The sequence below is a fragment of the Hylobates moloch genome, unplaced genomic scaffold, assembly GCF_009828535.3.
Source record: "Hylobates moloch isolate HMO894 unplaced genomic scaffold, HMol_V3 SCAFFOLD_1, whole genome shotgun sequence".
NCBI classification, from domain to species: Eukaryota; Metazoa; Chordata; class Mammalia; order Primates; family Hylobatidae; genus Hylobates; species Hylobates moloch.
Genome location: NW_026652276.1, coordinates 125,818,604 through 125,844,740, shown reverse-complemented (window position 1 = coordinate 125,844,740; position 26,137 = coordinate 125,818,604). Strand labels below are relative to the sequence as shown.

The following is a 26,137-nucleotide window of genomic DNA, read 5'->3' as shown; positions in this document are numbered from 1 at the left end:
TACATAATATATAATATATTATATATATATAAAATCTTCACATTGTACACCTTAAAAGTCATACAATTTTATTTGTCAATTATACCTCAATAAAGCTGGGAAATTAAAAATAAAAAGGAGCAACTATTGTGAGTCTTTAATAAAACACCTGTTTAGGACATGATGGAATACAATTTTGAGTTCACCTCCTTCCTACATAACTTTGTGTTCATATCTTTATTTTCTTCTATGTACCATCTACTACTAAATTATCATGCCTTTCTGTAATTTTTTTTTTTTTTGAGATAGGGTCTCGCTCTTGTTGCCCAGAGTGCAGTGGCACAATCTTGGCTCACTGCAACCTCTGCCTCCCAGGTTCCAGCAATTCTCCTGCCTTAACCTCCCAAGTAGCTGGGATTACAGGCACCTGCCAACACGCCCAGCTAATTTTTGTACTTTTAGTAGAGACGGGGCTTTGCCATGTTGGCCAGGCTGGTCTTGAACTCCTGACCTCAGGTGATCTGCCTGCCTCACCCTCCCAAAGTGCTGGGATTACAGGCCTGAACCACCACTCCTGGCCATTTTATTTATTTTTATAAGCCATCTTACCCCCTTTCTGGAGCAAGAAGGGATATCACTGAATAAAATAATTTCTATAAATTAAAGCTTTGGGGGCTTTTCATGGCAGGAATTATGACAGGTACAGGGGATATACAGAGGAGAAAACTTCACAGTGTAGGAGTGAATGTGGACAGATCAATTAGCAACAGTACCTAAGAATCCCTGCAGGAGAATGGGATTCCTGTGCATCACGGAGCAGAAAGTGCCACTCTTGGGAATGGGAAGGAGGCAAGGAGCAGTTACAGCAGAGTTGGTGCTGGAGCATAATTCTGATGCGGAAGTGCAGATCCTGCCTGCAAGTAGGAATGGGGAGGACGTGTGCAAAGACAGGGTGGTGGGAGAGGGTGGGGTGCAAGGGATGGCTTTGAGGCTGCCCTGCTTACCCCAGACAAATATCATCATTCCAATCCAGTAATCGCTGACAAACGTCTTCTTTGACTAATGTTTCCTTCTCTACTTTTGCTCTCACCGTGTGGACGGTGATCACTGGTGTAATTTGACAGTTTCAAGAGAGTTCTCTAGTTTCCAGGGGATTTCGGTAAAAATGCAATAGCAGAATTGTTATCTTCAGCAAAAGAGAAACACCCTACAATCCTTTTGAGGCCCTGATGGAAACCACGTACATAAAAATCTTTATCTTAGGTTCTTTATCATTAATGCAAATATATCCTACTCAATGGTAAACCTTAGAAATAAAGGATCCTCTCCCCTGAACACCAGTATATAGAGCACCTTTACAAACACACTAGGCTGTTTAAACCCTGGCACTTTGATTTTGTAAGAAAACCTGAAGGTTTCTTGAATTAATGCAAGTTCATAAGAGTGAGGACTCTGGGGTGACATGAAGGAAGCCTGTTCAGTGACGGAGCCTGGCTGAGTGCCCAGGCCCCATGTCTCAGTGAGGTTTCCTTCCTAAAGCATTACCAGTAGTATCTTAGCAAGTGATTTTTATTTATTGAGCATGTACTATACTAAGAACTTGACTTGCACTGTCTCATTAAATTCTGACAACAGCCCATTTACAGAGGAGGAAATCGAGGTCCAGAAAGATTAAATTGTCCAGGGATAGACCCACAGCTGGGAAGCTGGTAGACGCTGCCTCAGCTTTGATTATGGTCTAACTCATAATTATTTTGAATCTCCGTAATACTATAAGATGGTATTAGCCCACTTAAAGTATGTGGGAACTAAACAAACCTTGTGCTCTTGCAGCAGCCTTTCGGTTTGGGGATTTTACAAAGGTCTCTGGACAGAGCTTCCTGGAGGGCTGTCAGTTTACTGAGATCCTCCCTGAACTGCCCAGAATAGCCATGGTGCCTTGAGATAGGTGGGTGGTTCCTGCTTCCCTGGCCTTCAGTGCTTTGTCAGTCTTCCTGAGAGGAGGGATGGTTTCCAGGCAACACCATGGTCCATCTATTTTCATACTGCTATAGTGACAAGCATTTTGAAAAAATAAGAAATATGGTCCCAGAAGGGTGATGAGATGCTTTTTGGAGTTTGTCTTGTCTGCCTGTCGTAATTCTACAGCAACCACCAGTAGGGCCAAAGGAATTCCAAACAGGAGACACAGATGAGTGAAAGGGCCTGCCTGCCCCATGGCTATAGAGGACCAAGACTCAGAATGCCAACACTGTGCTTTCTCAGACTAATAGACTTTTTACAACATCCTGGTCTTGGAGGATGGAAAAAGTGCAGGCCCAAATTACTGCTAACTAGATTGATGTAACTGAAAAAGTAGACCGTTGCTGTAGTCTGCTCATCATGACTGGTAAACAAAAAGTCAATAATTTGCATTTGATTAGGTGCATAATAAGTTACAGTTCCTGGGATCTAAACTTCATGAGTCAACACTTTTTTAGGCCTTAATCTTTTCTTCTTGAAAATTACATATAGAACAACATGAACTTCAATAACCAGGACCCCCCAAAAATATTCATTTAAACACAATTTTAGTATACTTTGATGAAGTCAGAATCACCCTTGCTTGTTTCAAAAACAAATCCCCTGCATGAGTTCTATTTGCTGCCTGTCCTTCTGTGTTTTCAAAGTTATCTGTGCCCAAAACGAGTTAGTGCTCTGCATCAGGTTGGCTCATTTTAAGTGCTCAAAGTTGTAAACAATACAAAAATGCATCTCTTTCTCATCAGATACAACGTTTTCTACAATAACGTTGGCTCCAAGGGAGATACAGTCCTCTGAGATTGGATTTTATTGAAAATCATGGCATTCAAAGAGTACTAGGATGTTTGAAATCCTTCATAGAAACTTCATACAGCCGAAGGCATTCTGTAGAGTGAAAGATGTAAATGGAGGAGTGACTGCCTCACCCAGCAGGGACCACCCCTAATTCTGGGCTGTGTGTAGGGACCTGAATGCTGCAGGGATCACTCAGAGGTTAATAATGATAATCATCGTTTGCCTTAAAGAGGGGTAAAATCAGATCCAATCTAATTGACGTTGGAGAACTCGAAGGATGGCATTTGGTTGGGGAATAGTCACGCCTTCAGGGTCATTCTGCACATCTCAGTCCTTCTGGTATCAAGTGGGTTAGAGCCGGGAGAAGCAGAGATTCCAACAGAGCATGGAAACGCAGGACACCCTGGTGCACTTGTGTTTTTGTTCTTGCTGTCCCCGTGTGAACCCAGAGCTGCAGCCTTTGTCACGAGGAAGATGCTCTATGCCATGTTTCAGATCTGCCCAGCAGGGCAGCTCACTCACAGTGCGTGTCTCCCAGCACATCTTTCGTTTTCGTGTGATGACAGCGACTGAGTTGCCGGCATGCCCTAACCCTTTGCTCCCACACTGTCTCTTTGCTCCCACAGAATCTGTACCAGAACAGGTTTTTAGGCCTGGCCGCCATGGCGTCTCCTTCTAGAAACTCCCAGAGCCGACGCCGGTGCAAGGAGCCGCTCCGATACAGCTACAACCCCGACCAGTTCCACAACATGGACCTCAGGGGCGGCCCCCATGATGGCGTCACCATTCCCCGCTCCACCAGCGACACTGACCTGGTCACCTCGGACAGCCGCTCCACGCTCACGGTCAGCAGCTCTTACTATTCCATCGGGCACTCTCAGGACTTGGTCATCCACTGGGACATAAAGGAGGAAGTGGACGCTGGGGACTGGATTGGCATGTACCTCATTGGTGAGTAGAATGTGCCAAGTGTATTATTCATAATTCCCTTTTACATATGCTGTCACATTTTAATAAACTCTACAATATAATTAAAATATACAAGCAACTGTGTTATACGCCAGATTCTAACACACTGAAGACCACTGTTGCATGACCTTTTTTTTTCTGCAAAATGGACAATAAGGCCTCTCTTGCCATCTCTATTCCATGGAAGAAAATCATGAGATATAGCAGAGTTAGGTGTGGTTAAACACAAACGTCATTATCATTTGCAACTATAGAAGCTCTTCTACTTGTGAATAAGTTAATATCAAAGCCTGTTTTTAAATCTATGTGCTTATAAGACAAAGTAACACCATATGCCCAACCAATGTAAGCACATCTACGTGGAGGTAATTTCACTTTAGTTTCCAGCATAATCTTTGCCAGCTCTTCCAACATTCTTACTGCTTTGTATTCAACAGACAAGCTGGGATTATACATACAGGCATACAGGCATGGTGCTGGAGAAAGTTGACTTGCCTTACTTTAAGTGGAGATTTATTCAAAATTTTGAAAGTGCCAAAGTTGAAAGTTTACTAGAAGAAATTGTTCTATGTGAATTTTCTCAAGTCTTTGCAAACAAAACAAATTATGCAAATAAGTTGGATGCTGAGGCAATTATTTTTATGAAAGTTTCACCATTCCCACGGATTGGTTTTGAAAATCTTATAATTATGAAAACCAATGTAAATGAAAAATGTACTTCATCTATTTTATGTGATAGAATCAGCTGTCGTGGAAATTGATGTGTTTACCCAAAAGTCGAGTTATAATTGCTGGAAGGCCACAAGAGTCAACAGATTCAACACCAGGTTCATCCGAGGCCAGGCCTTCTGCTTTCAGTCTGTGCTCTGCAACATTTGCACATTCAGACACACAACACCGGATTTAAAATCACAGAAAGTAATGGATTGTTATGAGTAGTTTACAACCTGCACAGTTTTTCTGATAAAATAAAAGGGATCTTATCTGACTAACTAGTTCTCAGGGAAATATTCTTGGGTCTCTTAAAGGTTTTTTCCATCAGCTTGGTTAGTATGTTTATAATGCACACATTAATGTAAAGATGGAGATGCATACATTGTTGAAATTTTTACACAAATAGCTGTGACTAGCTGAACTGAATTTCTGAAAGTTAAAATTCAATTTATTTCTGAAAAAAATTGTTCTTGAATAAAAGTAGATACTATCGATCAAGAACAGAGATTGCAAAATAACAGCCCAAAGAGCTTTTTTTTTTTTTTTTTTTTTTTTTTGAGACGATGTTTCACTCTTATTGCACAGGCTGGAGTTCAATGGCGCGATCTCGGCTCACTGCAACCTCTGCCTCCCGGGTTCAAGTGATTCTCCTGCCTCAGCTTCCCAAGCAGCTGGGATTACAGACATGTGCCACCATGCCTGGCTAGTTTTCTATTTTTAGTAGAGACGGGGTTTCTCCATGTTGGTCAGTCTGGTCTCGAACTCCTGACCTCAGATGATCCGCCTGCCTTGGCTTCCCATAGTGCTGGGATTAGAGGTGTGAGCCACTGCCCCCGGCCACATATTTTGTTTCATTTACCTTGTTTTGTTTTAAATTTGATTGATTATCCACACTTAAAATGTAGAAGTTTCAAGTTGAAACCCAACTTTCTAGCTTCTTTCACAAAAGCCTCCAATTTGGCAGCCTAAGCCTGTGATACCACATGGTTCTAATCAGCTGGAGTTAAGCATCTGCACCCTCCCTAGACTGGCCTGTGACCTTCTGTGTTGCCACAGTCCCCTCCCACCCATTCTGACCTTCATCGTGAGTGTTTTTTGTTTAGCACTTGAGGCAATTAGGTTTGGGCTCCGAATCTAGGGTTTTGGTTTGTTTTTTGGTTTGGTTTGGTTTGGTTTTTTATTGAGATGGAGTCTCAGTATATTGCCCAGGCTCAAACTCCTGGGCTCAAGTGATCCTTCAGCCTCAGCCTCCCAAAATGCTGAGATTACAGGCATGAGCCACCATGCCCAGCCCAGATCTAGTTTTGAGTCAACTCCTTACAAGGGCATCTTCCCGCAGCTGGTGAGTGCTGATGCTATTCCTCAAGTTAGGTACCCGCTGGAAGAGAAGCCTGTTTGGGGAGAAGGTAATGAGCTCAAGATGGAATTACTGAGTGTGGAACACCAGAGGGATGTGCGTCTACAGTGAATGAATGAATGGGTCTGAAGCTCAGCCAGGGATCCGAGCTACAATCCGAGGGTTGTAGATTTGGGGTAACAGACACCTTGGGGGTGGATAAGCTCACTCTAGTGTTGTGTACAGAAAGAGAGCACCAGATAGTCACAGTGAGAAGGGGCAGGGGGGAGGCAGACGAGGAACTCAAACAGAAGAGGGGGAGGTGGTGAAGGGGCAGGATAACCAGGAGACTGGAGAGAACAAAAGAAGAGGGTGGTAGAGGAGGGGGTGGGTAGCCATATTAGGTATTACGAAACTCCATGAATGAATAAGATCTGGTGTTAACATGACATTTTGACTGAGACAAAAGTAACCACAACTCATCATGCTAAAACCTTAATTTGACAGTTTGTTATTCTCATTGTAGCTACATATATATAACTGTGAAGTTATGTAATGCAAAATGCCAACACTTTCAACAGCATAGCATTTCAAAAATAACTTCCAAATCTGAAATTGTCTGTGAATCTTAAAAGTCAATAATGTGTAAGTCCTTAGTAGCTTATCTTCCACATTTTCTGTGCTTTGCCAGAGATCAAATCAGAGATCTAGGCTGAGAAATGTAGAGATGGTGATTTCATCTCATCTGTCATTTCATGAATGAAGAGATGTCGAGTCAGTGGCTCCCACAGTCACACAGCTGCCTCCCCTGGCTCAGGACTCATGCTGCCACAGGGGTAGCACAGCATTGTGGTGCAGTGTTGGGTATGGGCCATGGCACATCCGTGTGCCATCAAATGTCCAGCAGAGGCCAGGGTTGTGATGCTTTCAGCATGGTAGGACTTCTAGAGCCCTCAAAGCAAATAGGACTGTTCTGCCATAAGAGGGGGAAGATACCTCGATGTGGAGGGTGAGGTGTGGCTGCTGATTTATGGAACCCAACTCTTGAAGAATTAAGGTTTTTCCTTTACATCAGGCACCCTATTAGAATCTATAGAAGAGCAGAAGCTGTATAAGGTACAAACAGAATTCTTGTGTCCAAAGAAACAATATGAAAGAAAGGCCACAGAAGAGGAGAAAGTGGCATTGATTTTTAGGAGCTCCTCTATCACTTTATGCTTAGAGTTCCTGCTTCTACAAGAGAATGGCGCTTCTACATCATTGGCTTAGTAGTAAGAAAGAGAAGTAGATTCTCCCGATATCTCCCGTCCTGTGATTATTATTATTATTATTATTATTTTGAGATGGAATCTCGCTCTGTTGCCCAGGCAATGGCACGATCCAAACTCACTGCAACCTCCGCCTCCTGGGTTCAAGCGATTCTCCTGATTCAGCCTCTCAAGTAGCTGGGATTACAGGCATGCACCACCACCCCTGGCTAATTTTTCTATTTTTAGTAGAGATGGGGTTTCACCACATTGGCCAGGCTGATCTCAAACTCCTGACCTCAGGTGATCCACCCACCTTGGCCTCCCAAACTCCTGGGATTACAGGCGTGATCCACCGTGCCTGGCCCTGTCCCATTATTTAGCGAAGTCATGGTCCAACCACAGTGGGAGAATCCTGGGAGATTTTTTCCCAAGATTTGGTTGTCAGAAAGCATGAATTACTCTGAAAAATGGAAGCCACATCTTTTTTCTGAGGGGTGTAGGAGACCTGGGTGGTATATTGATTTTCTCTTTTAATCAGTTATGGGCTCACTTGCTCATTCCATTTTTAACAGCAATAGCATGTTTGTTTTCCACTCTTCTATTATAGATTATGGCATGGAAACCGTAGCTATAATTTTTATTTTGAAGACAAATCAAGAGAAAATATATTACTTGTTTCTTAGGTATGTCTGTTTCTGTAAGCTTCATTAGAACTTTCTGATTAAAATTTTATTAATCCACACAGATCCTTTCTCTATTATAAACTGAGGAGCAGGTGGTAGGATTCTACACACCAGAAGAAATGCATATCACTCAGAAAATATAATCTTTTCCTGAGGAACTTATCTCTACATGTTCTGTACAAAATGTACGATGACAAAATCTTGAACAGTACTGATGTGAGCTAGTGCTTCAAGTTATTATTAATGGTTTTACATAGTAAGTATCATAGGGATTTGCAATGGAGAGCCCTATTTTTGGCCCAGATTCTAAGCAGAAATAGCTGCTTATTAGATGTTGGACACTGATCTAAGACCACTAGCTGTATTAGCTCAAGGAATCCTTTCAACAAGATTTTGAGGTAGGTACTTATAGTATTTATCCTCATTTTGTAGTGAATGATTAAATAAACTGCCTAAGATCACATAGTAATGGTAGATGTAAGCTTCCTGCCTCAAAGGGGATATAATATTGCTCCCACAAAGCGGCTTCCATCATGACAAGAATGCAGAAAATAACAGCCTCCTGGTAGAGAGCCTAGAGCACCCATTCCACACTGAGGTGGAGAGTGTGGCTTGGCCCACAGCATCCATTCCAGTTCTCCTCTCCCCTCCCCTTTTCTCTCCTCCCCTCCCCTCCCCTCTCCTCTCCTCCCCTCCTCTCCTCCCCTGCCCTTCTTTCCTCTCCTCTCCCCTCCCATCTCCTCCCCTCTACTCTCTTCTCTTCTCTCATCTCCTGTGCCTTCCCCAAGTGCAGAATCTGGTCCTCTAAATTTACATTTCCCAGACTCCCATGCAACCATGTTCTGGATACAAATTCGATTCATTTAGCTGCACCTGTGCAAGATCCGGAAGGTGAATATGTGAAATGTGGGGAAGCTTACATCTACCATTACTATGCGATCTTAGGCAGTTTATTTAATCATTCACTACAAAATGGGGATAAATACTGTAAGCACCTACCTCAAAATCTTGTTGAAAGGATTCCTTGAGCTAATACAGCTAGTGGTCTTAGACCAGGCTCTTGGGCCTGTGGCTGCTACAAGCATGGCCTTGAGAAATGGAGCTTTTCTGCAGCAGGGTCCCGTGTCTACTCTCTAGCTTCCTGGACACCAACAGGCAGTGGGGGTGGGGGCAGGCAGTGACCTACTCCACTTGCCACTGGCTGGTCACTGTCTTTGCCGGTGGAGAGGCAGCCGCCATGGCCTGGACAGCAGCCTCCTGCTCTCCAGATTGCAGTGACTGTACTGAGTTTTCATATTCAGCAGATGCCAGGGCAGCCCTTGTGAGTGAGGCAAAGGCATCAGCCTCGTTGGAGAGCCAGTTAGGCAGTTATCCTGATTCCAGAAAAGCCCTGCCTAGAGTCCACTTCTCCAGCCCTGAATTCCCTGCATTAAATCCCTTTCTGCATAAAATACGTAGACTGATTTTGGATTTCTGCAGCTGACCCTGTCAATGCATTTTGATTCCTAAGCAAAGACTAGTAACTTTTCTAACAACTGGTAACAAATGCCTTTGGGGAAGGGTTTGACCTCTCAGCCCAGGCAAGAATACAGACTACTCTATTTTTCTTGTGTGATACTTGTGATTAAATGTTATTGTTAGTGTGAGGGAAGGAGATGCTTATCAGGACTAATAGCCAGTCCTTTAAAATATATTGTGTTTAAATGTGTACAGCAAAATATATGTTTTTCTCATTATTGTGTGTGTGTGTGTGTGTGTGTGTGTGTGTGTGTTTGGCCATCCTCATCATCCTTTTCTGATTCTTCCCACCTCCCCTTCGTCCTTTTCTCATTCATGTTCCTGTGGTTCCTTGATAATTAACCCCCTTTTGTACATTCTATATTCTAATGAAATTACTTGTTTTCTTGAATAAATCTCCAAATATATTAGAAACTCCCTGAGAATATAGACTGTGACTTGTTCACCAGTGTATCCCCAGGGTTTAGCACAATGCCTAGAACAGAACAAAGTACCCAATACCCATTGTCTCATGCATGAATGGACATCCTTCTTCCAGGTGTTATCGTCTATAAATCCCTGACCACGACTACTAAAGGGAATATCCCAGTGATCAGAGTGGAGAAATTCGGGGAATTACTATCCCTTGGAGAACTGCTATAATGAGGCAAATTTCTACCTGGGTGTGAAACTTGTTATATCTGTGCTGAAGACCCAGGGAGCTAGGAAAATATTATGCCTTCTTGCAGAAATGAGGCAATTACTGTAAAAGATGTATTATGCAATCTTCTTGGTAACCCAAACAGGGCTGTGAGCACACACTGTGAATAAAAAGACAGGCAAATTTTGCAAACAAGCGATTTTCCAAAGGATACAAACAGTTCTTATTGGTAATGAGTGTTCATTTGCCCAGTCATTTTTTTGCCAGAGAAGGGGCAGCCTAAAATGTGCAATCCACATAGCAGATTACAAGTAGGCTTACCAGTTATCTCATTTAGTGCTCCCCTGTAAGGCTGAAGTTATTACTACTCCCCACTTTGCAGATGAAGAAAGACTATAGAAGTGACACTATTGGCAAATGGCACAAAAGGCCTCAAGAGCTGGGCCCTTTGGCTTCAAGCTCAGTGCTTTTTGCACTTCATCTCTCTCTGTTTTCTCAGTCCAGCCAGATGCAGCATGTGAACTGCAGGGTATCAGAAGAGAAAAAGGCAATCATGAAAAGGGCTCTCTGCAGAGCTGGGGCTCTGGGCCTGCCCTCAGGTGCCCTTGCCCAGGTTGTCCCTCCAGCCCCTACAGTGGATTTGGATTCTCAAAACTTGGTTTTCCCCACAGCCTCAGATCCACCTAGTTCAGATGATTTCTGGTGAAGTGGAAACTACAAGGGCTCCGTAGAAGATCAAGGTAAAAGTCATATCCCTGTCTTAGTCGGCACTGAAAGTGTGGGGTCTGGAACCAAGAAGGTGACAGGCAGCTTGGTATTCTCAGATCTCTCCTCCCCAAGAATGCCGCATTTCTCTCCGGGCACTGGTTTTAAAGAGGACATCGATAGGTTGCAAAGTGATGAGCAGATAATAGCAGGAGGTGAAAGCACACAGTCACCCAGAGCTCCTCCCAGGCCTCGTCTCCTCCCTCAGTGCTCTCCTGACCACCCACCCCCCACCCGCCGGCCTCCTTCCTTGTCACTCTCTATCACAGCACCCTGTTCTTTTCCTTTCTTTTTTTTTTTTTTTCGTGAGACAGAGTCTCACTCTGTAAACAGGCTGGATATGATCTCGGTTCACTGCAACCTCCACCTCCTGGGTTCAAGCGATTCTCCTGCCTCAACCTCCCGAATAGCTGAGATTACTGGTGCCTGCCACCACACCTGGCTAATTTTTGTAATTTTTTTTTTTTTGGTAGAGACGATGTTTCACCATGTTGGCCAGGCTGGTCTTGAACTCCTGACCTCAGGTGATCTTCCCACCTCGGCCTCTCAAAGTGCTGGGATTACAGGTGTGAGCCACTGCACCCAGCCTCCTTTCCATCTCTTATCACAAGTTACAATCAAACATTTATTCCTTTGCTTAGTGTTTACAGTCTGTCTTCTCAATTGTTTGTAAGCTTTGGTTCAGAAGAGACCATACTGGTTTTACCCAACACCACAGCCCCTGCACCTTCCCCAGCATCTGGCAGATGATAAGATTTCAGCTGCTGCATGAACAATGCATGAGTGCATGATGGATGGATGGATAAGTTCATGGGTGCGACCATGTATAGGATGGTGGTGATACCCAGGTGGGAGGAGAGATTATTCCAGGTGGAGTTCGTGAGAACTAGACCCTAAAGGGAGACTTTTTCTTTATGTCTCGCCCTTAGTCTCAAATAGGGATCAGTTCATAGAAGCTTTAGGAGGAAGATTTTCACACTGAGCTTTCACACATAGAAGAGCTATTTAAAAGTGAAGTGAACTGCAATAGCAGTAATTATTTCTCTGTTTCTGGAGGTGTTCCAGAGCCAGCTAGATGATCTCCTGCCAGGAGTGCTATGGGGTTGGGAGGTGATCCCGGCATAAAAAGCATTTGGTCCCAATGGCGTCTTGGGGTGCTTCCTGCTCTCTGATTCTCTGATTCCAGGTGCTTTTTCTTCTGTTGAGATGGAAGCAGCATTTGTATCCTTTGCTTTTCTTTTATTCCCATAAATATGCTGTTGACTGATATGTTTCTCTGCTCTGCTTTCTTCCTCTGGGAATATAGATGAGGTCTTGTCCGAAAACTTTCTGGACTATAAAAACCGTGGAGTCAATGGTTCTCATCGGGGCCAGATCATCTGGAAGATCGATGCCAGCTCGTACTTTGTAGAACGTGAGTACCTTTACCATTCTTGTAGCTTGGCAGACATGGATGAAGCAGAATTCAACTGTTTCATTATTTGTTCCGTTGCACTGCCTCCACTAAGAAATGGGCCCTCTAAAAGAAAGGTGTAGATTTAAAGAGATCCTTAAAAAGATGTTCAGTAGTAAGTGGTGAGGTCTAGGGCAGTTGGATAAAAGCCAGCCAACCAGCCCAGAGGGCTGCCCCTTTAATACCAAGGAAGAGTTGGTTCCTATCCATAAGCCTCTGGACTTGGGACCTTTTGGCTCAGGTCCCTTAACTTTCACTCCATGGCTCCTCTGGGGGCATCTCCAACGTGGCCATAGTTAGAGCAGGTGTTCTCAACAGGCATCCTGCCCTCCAGTTTTGCCTTTGCTTGACCAAATCCTTCAAGGCTTCCTGCCCATGGTCCCAGTCTGTCAGTGATTTTCCACATTTTGCTCTAACCTTTGGCTCTGGCCACAGCTCCTCTGGAGGGCTGTGAGACATTGGTACTGCCAGCCTGTTTCTTTGATTTTTAATCTACTGACATTTCTGGATATATAAACTTTCTATCATGTGTCTTATTTATATGTTTTCTAAAATTTTCTTCTGCCTTTGAAAATAAATCATTATCAGAGTTATGGCAGGCTTTTTTCATAGGTCCCCATACTGGTGTATTTCTCATTGCATGAGGAAATACCTAGATGGGCTTCATGTGTAGGTATTTCCTACATACGAAGCTCAGATTATGGGCTTGACATTTGCCAGCTGAGGGAATGCACAGCTTACCTTCAGTCCAGAGCTCCTTCTCCTCCACTTGGGTACGGAGTGATTTCATGGACAAAATTCTTCATGCACTTTCTGGTTCTTAGCAGATGTTCATTCAATGTGGCATGTCGGAAAGGAAATGGAGTGATCTGTTATTCCAGCTATCCAGTTCTCAGAGGAAAAGATGCATGGCTAGGAATCCGAAGTTATCCATTGGCATTTGACTTGTGGTCCAGGAAAATCTATATCCTCAAGTATATTTTGCTTTCATTTTCATTCACTCTTATTTTCATTCACTCCCTTGACAAACATTTTTGTAAGACCTACTATATTTCAAGGACTATAGATGTGAAGATGAAAGTCCTTGTGTCTGTCTTTGAAGAAACTTATGGTATCCCTGCTCCCAGCAATGACACCAATAGCTCTTTTTTGTGTTGTCTCATGCAGAATGAATAGACAACGAGGAAATGTTTATGCTATCAGGATGTAGAGGGAACATGATTTTATAAGATATGGTTTCTGGCTCTTGTGTTTGAGATAGGCGTAATAAAACTCCCAGCAAGAGAATTTCTTTTCTTTTTTTTGAGACGGAGTTTCGTTCTTGTTGCCCAGGCTGGAGTGCGATGGGACAACCTCAGCTCACTGCAACCTCTGCCTCCCGGGTTCAAGCGATTCTGCTGACTCAGCCTCCCGAGTAGCTGGGATTACAGGCACCCGCCACCATTTTTTTGTATTTTTAGTAGAGATGGGGTTTCAGAATGCTAGCCAGGCTGGTCTCGAACTCCTGACCTCAGGCAATCCACCTGCCTTGGCCTCCCAAAGTGCTGGGATTACAGACGTGAGCCACCGTGCCTGGCCAGAATTTCTTTTCTTTACTTATCTCCCTGGCTCTGGCTTTTCTCCTCTCTGATCCATGCCAGGCAAAATCCCTTAAACCTAATTTTGCTACCATCTGCCCCAAAGCTCCATGGATCCTCTTTCCTACTGCATCAGCTGCAATCTCTCTGCTCAGCTGCCAAGCCCCAACATAAACTCACCCTCAGCCCACAGCCCTACTTCTCCATCCTCCCCAGCAGACACCGTTCACCCTAGTCATGCTGACCTCTCCCACTACCTAACAAATAGCATCATTCAGCATTGGAAATATGGGCTTGTTTGGGGTGTAAAGATAGCTCAAGCAAGTGGTACCTGATATAAACCTCCTAAAGTTCAAGAAGAATGGAAAGGATACAAACTTGCATGAGTACTGATTGTTAGACATAATACTCGAATGTGTGCACAAACCTACAATGGAAGTTTGGTAAGAGAGGTTTTTCTCTCTCACTATGCACCAATTTTTTCCCTTTGGGTTCTAATTAATTGAGAAATAGACATAAGAACCCATTTTAAGGTCACAGTAAAGTAGCAGTTCTCAATGGTGCTGGCACAAACACAACTTTCAAGTTTTTATCTTTTTTAAGTCAGGAAGATAAATATTAAGGAAGAGGAAATTCTGGGTGGGAATTTCAGTATACCTGACTCAGATTCAAAGGGCACTGACCACATCCCATAAAGCCACATCCCTTCTACACTTTGATACTATATGATCTCCTGACTGTCTCCTCATTTGCATGGGTCAACACATCAAAAAAGGGTGAATTTATGTTGTAAATTAATCCAGCCCTAGTGCCGTTCTCTTCAAGGCAGTTTTTGAAGATTTCTGTAACATATGTAGAACATTTCTTGTATATTTATTCCAAATAACCATTTCATATAATTGTCTTCATGGGCAGTATGAAAACACACTTTAAATATTATTAGAAAGACATTATAGGCCAGGCAAGGTAGCTCACACCTGTAATCCCAGCTTTGGGAGGCCAGGGCAGGCAGATTGCTTGAGCCCAGGAGTTTGAGACCAACCTGGGCAATGTGGAAAAACCCCGTCTCTACAAAAAATTAGTCATGTATGATGATGTATGCCTATAGTCCCAGCTACTTGGGAGGCTACGGTGGAAGCATCACCTGTACCCAGGAAGTTGAGGCTGCAGTGAGCTATGATAGTGCCACTAAACTCTAGCCTGGCCACTGAACTCCAGCCTGGGTGGCAGAGTGAGACCCTGACTCATAAAACAAACACAACAACAACAACAAACATACATTATAATATAAAATCAGCTCTTTATAATACATAAACATTGGTATAATTGAATGAAAGCATATTCAAACTTGGTCAAGCAGCAGCATCCTATAAAAAACAAATGGCTTGACCGTGCGTGGTGGCTCATGCCTATAATCTCAGCACTTTGGGAGGCCTAGGTGAGCGGATCACCCGAGGTTAGAAGTTCAACCTAGGGTTTCATCCTGGCCAATATGGTGAAACCTCATCTCTACTAAAAATACAAAAATTAGCCAGGCATGGTGGCATATGCCTGCAGTCCCAGCTACTCGGGAGGCTGAGGCAGGAGAATCTCTTGAACCAGGGAGGCAGAGGTTGCAGTGAGCCGAGATCATATCATTGCACTCCAGCCTGGGTGACAAGAGTGAAACTCTATCTCAAAAAAAAAAAAAAAAGGCTTGCAGAAGGCATATTCCAAATAACTGAAAGTTGAACACTCTAGATAATGACATTGTAAAATGTTTTTGTGCAGACTTGAGAAGATGCTGGTCCTCAATATACCTGTTGGACTAGCAATGTCCCAGTGTTTTGGGAATATCAATGAAAGTGAAATGGGAAAGGCAGGTATTTACATTTTGCAAATATATCAAACTAATGTAGTATAATTTGTCAAAAAGTAAAAATTTATTGAGACAAAGCTTCAGTTTGCAAATGATTATAGAGTATTAACTCAAGGCACGTATATTAATATAAATAAAATAAGATGCTATAATGAATTACAGCTTTAGGGGTCTGAATGCATTAAAATTGTATATAGGATGCTATATAAATTTATATGTTATGTGAAATAATTAGCGTTTTCAAAAATGTATGATTGAGAGGTGCCAAATTAACAAGTAGGGAGAGATTGGCTCTACGAAACGTTCTCATATGGCTATCCTTCCCTAACACATCCAAGCATCAAAGCTCTCTTGCTATAATAAAAATGCAGAATCCCAGCCATGATCCAAAGGGTTACAGAAGCTTCTGTTATGAACTAAAAATAAGACTCTTTGCAGTCTCCCGGCAGTAATAAACACAATTAATCTAATTGGTAAATTATACTCTCTTAAAATTAAAAATAATTTTGTAAGCATTAAACATTGGCCAGATTTTAAACATTGAAGTACAACAGAAGCTCATTCTTTCTACCTGGGGATTAAATTAACATAATAAAATCAAATGAAGTGTACCTTTTATTTTGGTTTTTATTTTTCCCTTTATTTTTTCCTTTTGTTATTTCTTTTTCTGAGACTGGGCATATATTGCAGATGACCTGGAGTCTGCAGTGTTCTAATAGCACTTTTCTTTGGGGTTAATGATTCAATTTAGCAGTAGGTAGTTGCTATTGATTTATACAATTTTTAATGATCTGACCAAATCTGATTTTGAAAGTACCATCAAATTAGGAATATTTTAAACAAATATTTTCTGCACTCTCCAAGGAGTAACATACCTGATAAAAATACTAAAGAAAATAAAGCCTGACTCATTGCTTATTCTCTGGCATAATTTTTCTCCAGTGGGCACCTGGCTATTTGACCATAGTATCAATGGCTATAACATGAGAACTGTAAAGATACAAACTTTAACACCGACAGAAAACAGAACTGGTGAAATTTTAAGTTGACCCATCCTATAAAGTCATACAATACTGTATTATTGTAGTAACTCAATTATCATTTTTTAATACATGCATTTGGGCTCCACTGGCCCATTCAAACCTTCAGAGGGAGCTAGTACAGTCCTTGTTCATTGTGTACTTTGTCAGAAACCTTCCAAATCAGGGCTCAGATTGCCCCAGAACACGGAGATGAGGTGATCCTGAAAAGAAGGTATCCTGTCTTGATCTCTGGCCCAGATCTGCTCTGTGTACCTCCTTGTTCATCCAATTTTAGTAGGAAGAACTGGGCAGTGTGTCTGGAGTGACCTCTGATTACAGCAAAAAGAGACCACTGACAAAGGGGCTGCCCTTCTCTCCAGCCCTTGTGTTGTCGTCACTGTCGTGGGCACCGCCTCTTCACAGCTGTCCAGGCATAAACGAGAAATCAGGAGTCATTTTCAACCTCCCTGCCTTGCCCTAGTGTCCTGCCCCCGCCAGTCAGCACCACTCATCCCGGATCCCATCTCACCTCCCAGGTCAGTCTCAGGCTCAGCATATCTCGCCCCTCATTTCCTTGTGTGGAAACCTGGCTGGATGCACACCCAGATTGCCACATGCTATGGTCTCATCATTCCCTGCACCCATCAGAAGAACACCCCTCAACCTTTTTAGCACCTCATTTTAAAATCCTTTTCCATCATGCCATCTGTCTCAGTCCATTCAGGCTGTTATAACAAAATACCTTACACTGAGGAATTCATAAATAATAGAAATTTATTTCTCACCATTCTAAAGGCTGGGAAGTCCATGATCACAGTGCCAACAGATTCCGCTTCTGCTGAGGGCCTGCTCAGCTTCAAAGACAGTGCCCTCTTGCTGTTTCTGCATAGGGCCAGAGGGGCCAAAGGGGCTGGGGCGCCCCTTCCGCCTCTCTTACAAGCGCATTAATCCCGTTTAAATCATCATCTCATATTTTAAAAACACACAGGGGCTCCTGATGATACATAAGAGAAAATCTAAGCAGCCGACCTTACTGTCAGTTTGTAATGACTCCCCCTTGACCATGGTGAGGTGAACCTCACACAGGTGGGGGCTGTCGGGATCTGCCTCCTCACTCTGGGCTTCAGCCAGTGGCTTCTAAGCTAGAGGCAGCATGATGGCCACGGCGACTTGGGGCTCAACCCCAAGCCCAGGGAGGCCCTCTGGACTCTGAGATTCTGTATCTTCATCTATAAAATGAAAGTGATATATGTCCCCCACAAGGTGGCCCCGTGAAGATGACCTGAAAAAACTCAGGAGAAGTACCCAGCCATGTGTCAGGGACAGCAAGAGCTCAGTCAACACCAGACCCTCTGCCATAATTAGAGAGCTGTGAATTAGGAATTACAGGTGTCACTCTGAGAGGAAACAGGGCAGGATCATACATCCACCTTTTATTTCTGCTCTGGAAATGAACATACTGGTGCCTTGGTGACAATTGAGACATGAATGGCTTTATGCTGAGAGTTTTCTGTGGGGAAACCCTCTGCTCTGCAGCCAAAGCTGGAGACCAAAGGGCACTGGAGGAAAAGCAGGGCTCCAGGGGAGCCGGCTGCCTTCTCTTCCTTGACATTCTGGAGCAATGTTTCCCTGTGGCGATGCAGCCAGAGCCAGAACAGGCTCCCTGGGACCAGAGGCACCAGCACTGAGATTAGACACAGTGGCTTCATCAGGCCACAATCCAGATGGTTAAGATGACATGTTGTTAGAGCCTTTTATTTGAACTTGGGCATGTTTTCACCAGGACTGCTCTGCCTTTAGAGCCAGCAAGGCTAAGGACTGCACCGCGGGCTGCCATTTTCAATCACTGTTGTGTTATTTCCAAGGAGATGTCTCAATTTGTGCTACAATAAATACTCGGGCCATAGGCACTAAGCCCTTAAGAAGGTTAAGTCTACATGGGGAGACTGAACCCAACCTGTGCAACATAAAGGTGTGATCATTGCACTGCTTCACAGGTTTTCTGTTAGGAAAAAGTATGACTCCATATATATATCTGCAAAATAATAGGCATATTTATATTATTGTGCCATCTGATTTTTTTATAGAGCTCCGTGGAAACCAAGACTCCCCCCCGCCACTGCCCACCCACTTTAGCACTACGCTAAAGTGAAATCATGGTTAAAATTGCACTGTGTAACAGTCATGAAGTAATTCATGTTGCTTATATTCTTACTTGTGTTTCTTAAATTTTAGGAAAAGAATATAGAGTTCACAGTGATACTCCTGAGATTCTTTTTCTTCTTTCATCTATATCCTTTCACCACACAATTAATTCCCCTCCCTGGTGTCCCTACCACCTAATTTTCTCCATAAACCTACCTCTGGTTATACTTCATACTCGTTTTGATTTTCCCTTCCTTATTTTCTTCCAGTTTTGCTTTAAAATCCCAAAAGAATTAATCTTGCTGGAGAGGCATCCCCTGGGTAGAGGAAGGAGTCCAAGCTACCAAGTCCATCGGCACTCTCTAGCAGCCCCAAGTGAAAGGGTTGGAAATATTCATACAGTGATAATTTTGTCCCTTTGAGGTTATCATGCATCATGTGATATCATATATTAAATATTATGCATCCTGTGTGATAATGGGATGTAGAACGAACATAATAGTGATTAAAGAGCTAGATTAAAGGCATGGCAGGGTGGAGCTGAGAAGTACAGGAAAGATAAGTGCTTAGCCTTTATGTAGTCTATGAACCATTTATATTATTATTATTATTATTATTATTATTATTATTATTATTATTTTAGTTTTAGGATGACACGATAAAACGGATTTGGGGCCAGGCATAGTGGCTCACACCTATAATCGCAGCATTTTGGGAGGAAGAGGCAGAAGGATCACTAGAGCCCAGGAGCTCAAGACCAGCCTGGGCAACAAAGTGAGACCCCAATCTCTATAAAAAATAAAAATTTAAAACTATTAGCTCTGTTTGGTGGCATGCACCAGTAGACCCAGCTACTTGGGAAGCTGAGATGGGAGAATCACTTGAGCTGGGGAGGTCTGCAGTCTAGCCTGAGCTATGGAGCAAGACCTGGTCTCAAATTAAAAAAAAAAAGGGTTTGTGACTATTCGTGCAAGGCAACTTCAGGGAAACATATCCACCTTCAGCAATCCCAGCCAAGGCCTGCAACATGGGACACAGAAGAAGCAGCGAACTAGAGGGGCTGCGGTTGCTGCTGGTCCCTGTCTGAACTGCATGGGGCTGCCAGAGGCCAATCTGACTGAACACGGCCAATGAGACAATGGCACGTGGCAGTGGAGGGCCCGGCCCACGTGGGAAGACAAGACGCAGGCATGCAGTCACTTCTCAGCACATCAAGGATTCCATTGCATCTGGGGGACATCAAAATTGACCTGCAGTGCATGGAGGTCTCAGTCCCTCAGATTAAATAACAAAGCATGACTGAGCATTATTACAGAAAACAGCCAGAAAGATATAACCAGAACATTCCATTCAGATTCGCAGCAATACAAAACAATGGTGCCGGCTTCCAGTCAGATACATGTCAGATCTTCCCAATGAGAAGAAAACCCTCAATCGACATAAATAAAGGGTCAAGGCCCTATTAACCCAAAGTCAGACTTTTCTGGATTAACCTTAAGTTGCCAAGTCAGTGTGAGAACATAACAGATACAGCTGTCTCTCTTAGCCCTATTGTGCTGGAGGCCTGCTGGGGATCGTGCTGGTCTCCAGGGGCTCAGATCTAGACATGCAGGCTCCATCCCTGCATGCCGAGGTTCTGGCATTACACTGGGGAGACAAGCATGTATTTCTTTTCATGCCTTGTGTGAAACAGCATGAGGAGGAGCCCTAGCCTGACCTTGGGGCAAAGACCTAATCACCTCCAAGTTACAGGAACTCGGCCAGTGGGAAGGAAGGTCTGGACTCAGGGCCAAGTGGCATACAGGGGTGGGAAGGGGTGAGGCTGGGGTGGGTGAGACAGAATTGGAAAAGAAATATTCCAGGGAAGGAGCCCAGGGTCAGAGGTTCTAGGCAATTTAGACATATGCCTGCAGAGCACGCAGAGCTATGCAAATTCTTTAAGTAGAAAAAGCATTCCAATTAGGCTTGCATTCTAGAAATCGCATTCTGGCAGAAGTGTGGCAAGAAGACTGTAAGGTGCTGATATTAGAGGCTCGAGACCACCAAGAAACTATGGCAGAAAAACAGGTGAGAAACAAAGAACACCTGGAATGAGAAAAATGGAAGGGGCTGATTCAGAAAGAGGCTTAGGAGGTAAGATCAACATGGCTTGGTGAGGAACTGGATGTGTGCCTGGGGAGAGGAAAGGGGCAGAAGGAGAATCAGCTGCCTCTATGGCACATCATCCAAGACTGAGAGGTCAGAAAGGGGGCGAGTTTGGGGATTGAAGACACTAAGTTCAGGTTGAAGTGTCTGTGGGCTGGAAAGATGCAGCACACGGTTGCCTGGACACGGCGTGCTAAAGAGAAGAACCTGACTTTGAAACAGAGATGGGAAAGGAACAAGCAAGTGCTGTGTGAAGTGAGGGTGTGAAGGACTTTGTGTAGGGGGAGTGTAAAGTAGTGTTTCTCAAAGTGTAGCCTGCTGAAAATTGCAAGAGAGTCCTTTACCCAGGGTGGTTATTAGAAATGCAGATTCCATAGGCAAGAGCCTTTCTTTTTAATAAGCATGCCATGTTATTCTGATATGCCTGTAAGTGTGAAGATGACTGATACAGACTGTGAGAAGAGGAGAGTTGAGGATTGAATTCCATCGAGGAGCAAGAGGAAGAACAGAAAGAGAGATCATGGAGTTAGGCAGGTTAAGGGTGGCCATAAATTCCTTGATGCTCCTCCTATTGAGAGGCGGGGTCCATGTCCCCTCCCCTTGAGCCTGGGTGGGTGCTGTGACCTGGGCTGGTTTCCAAACTAAAGTACCAACTTCTAGCCTAGGCCTCAAGATACTGGAAGCTTCCACTTCCTCCCTCTTGGGACACTCACTCTTAAAGCCCTGAGACAGCTGGGCTGGGAGAAGCCCTGGCTAGCTATGCTCAGGGCTGTGTGACAAGAGGATGCTGGCAAGCCCAGAGCTTCCAGCCATCCTCAACCAGGCAAGAGGCCACATCATACGTCTAGCCCTAGCTGCAGTCAATGGCAACAGCATATGAGAACCACAGGAGAGCTGCCATGCTGAGCCCACACCTCACAGAACTTTGAGAGATAGTAAGAGGGTGCTGCTGAAGCTGTCAAGTTTTTGGTTTGATGATTATACAGCCATAGTAACCAGAGCACCAGGGAAACCATCAAGAGCAAGGCCCTGGAAGTTAAGGGAGGAGAAAACATCAAGGGTGTCATCAATATGACCTGCTGAGTGCCACAGAGTCACAGAAGATACAGAAGTCACCTGTGGAGGGTGGCCATGTGGGGGCTATGGGCTTTGTCTAAATAATTCGAGGAGTTGGTCAGAAAGACTGTAGGCTGAAAGGTAGAGTGACTGGTTCATCCTGGTTTGCTGGAACTCTCCTGGTTTGGGCCCTAATAGTTCTGTGTCCCAGGAAAAAGCTCAGGTGTGAACATGCTGGAGTGGTTGGTGACCCTGTGGTGAGTCTGCACTGATAAAGAAGAGGCCAGGGGAATACAGCAGTCCTGTGGGATGGCTGGCAATGACAGTGGCTCTGAGAAGGTAGCCAAATGAGGAATAAAATCAAAGGGAGGTTTTTTATTTATTTATTTATTTTTATTATACTTTAAGTTTTAGGGTACATGTGCACAACGTGCAGGTTCGTTACATATGTATACATGTGCCATGTTGGTGTGCTGCACCCGTTAACTCGTCATTTACATTAGGTATATCTCCTAATGCTATCCCTCCCCACTCCCCCAACCCCACGACAGGCCCCGGTGTGTGATGTTCCCCACCCTGTGTCCAAGTGTTCCCCATTGTTCAATTCCCACCTATGAGTGAGAACATGTGGTGTTTGGTTTTCTGTCCTTGCGATAGTTTGCTCAGAATGATGGCTTCTAGCTTCATCCATGTAAGATCGGAGTGGGGCCAGGCACAGTGGCTCACACCTGTAATCCCAGCACTTTGGGAGGCTGAGGCGGGCAGATCATGAGGTCAGGAGATCGAGGCCATCCTGGCTAACATGGTGAACCCCTGTCTCTACTAAAAAAATACAAAAAATTAGCCGGGCATGGTGGTGGGCGCCTGTAGTCCCAGCTACTCGGGAGGCTGAAGCTGGAGAATGGCATGACCCCAGGAGGCGGAGTTTGCAGTGAGCCGAGGTTGCACCACTGCACTCCAGCCTGGGTGACAGAGCAAGACTCTGTCTCAAAAAAAAAAAAAAGATCAGGGTGAGCTTGCACATGTTTATAGACTGAGTGGAATAGGCCATAAAAATAGAGACTCTCATTAACTTAGTGCTTACAGGGATCAACGTTCTTGGCAAGGATGTTGCCATGAGGTGGACGCCATCACTGTTGTATCCAGTGAGAAATCTTATTCTCTGAGCATCATGGCAGCTTGCCTAAGGTTCAGAGTGGTAGGTGGTAGAGCTGGGATTTGTGCTCAGGATTATCTGTTATGCTTCAGCACCATGGCAGAGCCCATGGGAATGTCAGAGATATGGGACATTGAAGGGCAGTTTGATGGATTGAAGGCCATGAGGAGTCAATAGGCAACAGGACCCAGAGAACAGTTATGGGACAGGCCTTTCCTAGAGGCTCTTGACTGGCTAGGAGTGGGATGACCAGAAGTGTGGGTGAGGCAGGTGGCAGGTGCAAGATGGGAACAAAGAGACAGGAAGAAATGTGTTTCTGCTGACCACTCTACAGTGCCCGCTTTCCTAACAAGAAGGGAAATAAGAAGAAGAAATTGGAAGAACTCAGGAGTGATTTTCATCTACACAGATGTGGTAGAGTGAAATTGGAACTCTACAAAAATAAATAAACAAATAAATAGCTTCTCCTCTTCCCCCTCAAAGCCACTCTACACACAAAATGAATCTCTTTTGCTCAAAATCACAGACACATAGAGCTGGAACCTCAACCCAGGCTGCTGAGACCCTCTAAAGGCTTCAACAACCCAAGGAAGGGACTGTTAGCCCATTTTGATCTCCATGAAATGGATACAGATCCCCAGGCATGCGCACAGGCCGCATTCCTGAAATGGGGTCTTGCTCTAAAGGCCTGTGGCAGGTGTGTGTGGTGAGAGGCCAAATTTGGCAGGCAAGAATATGGAGCAGACAAGGGACACTGACCTAACTAAGATTCTGTGTCTGTACCTGCAGCCAGGTGGGTGAGGCAGTGTCTGAAGGGCATGGCAAGCTGATCACCACGGTGTCCAATTACACAGACAGACGCAGCAGATGGGAGCAAAGGTGGCTGCGGTCACTTTAGGAGTGTGGCCTGTGCTCATCCCTGGGGAACAGTACATGGGCTGCAAGGTCCGACCCCTGGGCTGTTGTTTGGGGTAAGGCTACTGTCCTGAGTAGAGGAATAATACTAATAATACCAGCAGCTAAACTTCTTTGAGCCATCCCGATGTACCTGGCATCATGCTGAGCACCTTAAATATATTGCCTCATTTAATCCTTATGGAACCCTAGATGGCAGATATTTTTATTTTCCCTCTTTGTTAATGAGAAACCTGAGGCAGAGGAAGATAATTCAACCAGTACAATAGTCACAGGTAACAAACAAGTGATAGGACTGGGATGGGAACCAAGACAGCCTGCCTTCAGAGACTGCTCTTTAGCCACTGTGATGTCCTGATAAGACCAAAGCTGGTGCTCAGTATTCCAGTGCAGGAAGCATGAGACTTATGCTCAAGGACAGCAGCCATTACATCTTATCTTTCCCATAGATACCCCTGAGCCTAAAACATTGAGTTTCCCTGCTAGAAGAAGAGACAGGGAAATATGGGCAGAGAGAAGGGGCCAGATGGTCTCTGGGTCAGCCACAGGGAGATAACAGAGTCAACTGACCTATCTACCTTCCCCTTGTAATAAAGAGGTGGCAGAACCTTTGAAAACAGAGGACTCTGCTCTCTGTCAAACATGGCCCAATCCATACTGGGAATCTGACCAACCAGTTTAGCAACTCCTCCTCCCTCCATTGGGACCAGGAAACGGATGTTAGAAAAGCAGTGGAAAGGGAGAGTTTTCACTTTTTCCACTTTATTCCCACCTTATACTTCTCTCTTTTAACCTATTGAGTGTTTCAGCCAAGTCAATGGTTGTGCATAGGCACAGCTGTTTTTGGTGAGGACAGAGATCTGTGGAGCTTCAGAAAGTCCTGCCTGAACATTGTGTGTGCCTTCCTGGGTACTTTTGCAGCTTCTGTGCACCTTATCTACCCGGGACCAATTCAGAGGTGACTCTCAGGACTTTGTGACATCAGTCAAAATAGGTCTGTAGTCAACTGCAAGGCCATTGTCAAATGGTGCCAGCTACATTGTCCACTCCAGCTTTGAACAACCAGGAAAGTGTTCAGAGTCCAAATAATACAAAAATACACAAAACCTCTCCCAAAATGTTGCTAATGCAGATGTCTCTGTCTCATGTATCACACTTTCCCAAAATTCTAGAGTCAATATGGTACCCAAGAATATTGAAAAATCCACCAACACCCACAAAATTTAGACACAAACAACCCTTATCCATTGCAGCAGCTACTAATCTAAGCCTTGTTCCTTCTCTCTAAGCAAAATCAGAGTTTGCAGAACCTGGTACATATTTAGACTTACATTGCTGTTGCCAGCTGCGTTACCTGAGGAAAGTAGGCAGACAAAAAGCAGAAAAGAAAAAGGAGAAAGTCATTCTTGTTTTATTGTCATTAGAATGAATGTCAGTCTCTTCCAGGTTATCCAAGGCTTATGAATTTAAATCCCAAATCAGAGAACCCACCTTAGAGGGGAGAAATCATGACATTATGCTTCTCATATCCTTTGGGGAAAATACAGTTACAAATAATCCACCCTCTACCAGAGAATGGCATATGAAATACTCTATCTCTATACAGAGTCTAGAAATTTGGACCTACAGACACAGCCTTTTCTTGGAACTTCTGTTCTTCGTATTTACTCTTGAAAAGAAGAGGCTTATTTTACAATATGAATTTTCTGTAACACAGAACATAAATTTCTGGTGAAAATTAAACACTTAAAACCTGCCTAACCCTTCAACAATGAAAAGGTTAAGTATTAAAAGAATATGATGAAATATTTTTCAGAAGGGGAGGAGTAGATTATATCAATTCTTTTTAAACAGTCAATAATAGAAGGGAAAAGGCAGAAAGAGTTCAGGAACATGCAGAAAAAAGCAGTCAAAATAATCCACAATTAGGCCTTACCCTTACTGCTAGCCTAATCACCAGCAGTTCCCAAATAAGAGAAAAATACATTTCAGGCAAACTCAACATAAAAAAAATTAATATTCAAACATCAGAACCAGTTAAATGGAAGTCTAGCTGCTTGACACATATGAAGTGATTATGGTGACCTTACAACCTCACTGCTATAGACTAATGTTTATGAGTGGGCCCTCCTAATGGAA

At 43.9% G+C, this 26,137-nt stretch overlaps 1 protein-coding gene across 7 annotated transcripts in view; it reads left to right on the top strand.

Annotated features, from left to right (window-relative positions):
* Positions 1-26,137, top strand: part of HECW1 (HECT, C2 and WW domain containing E3 ubiquitin protein ligase 1) — a 462,565-nt gene that overhangs the window by 204,071 nt on the left and 232,357 nt on the right. For all 7 annotated transcript variants that reach the window (XM_032758252.2, XM_032758254.2, XM_032758251.2 and 4 more), the window contains 2 exons: positions 3,423-3,747; positions 11,978-12,085. In XM_032758252.2, coding sequence (XP_032614143.1) covers positions 3,423-3,747; positions 11,978-12,085 — 433 coding nt within the window. The remainder of the gene's footprint in view (positions 1-3,422; positions 3,748-11,977; positions 12,086-26,137) is intronic.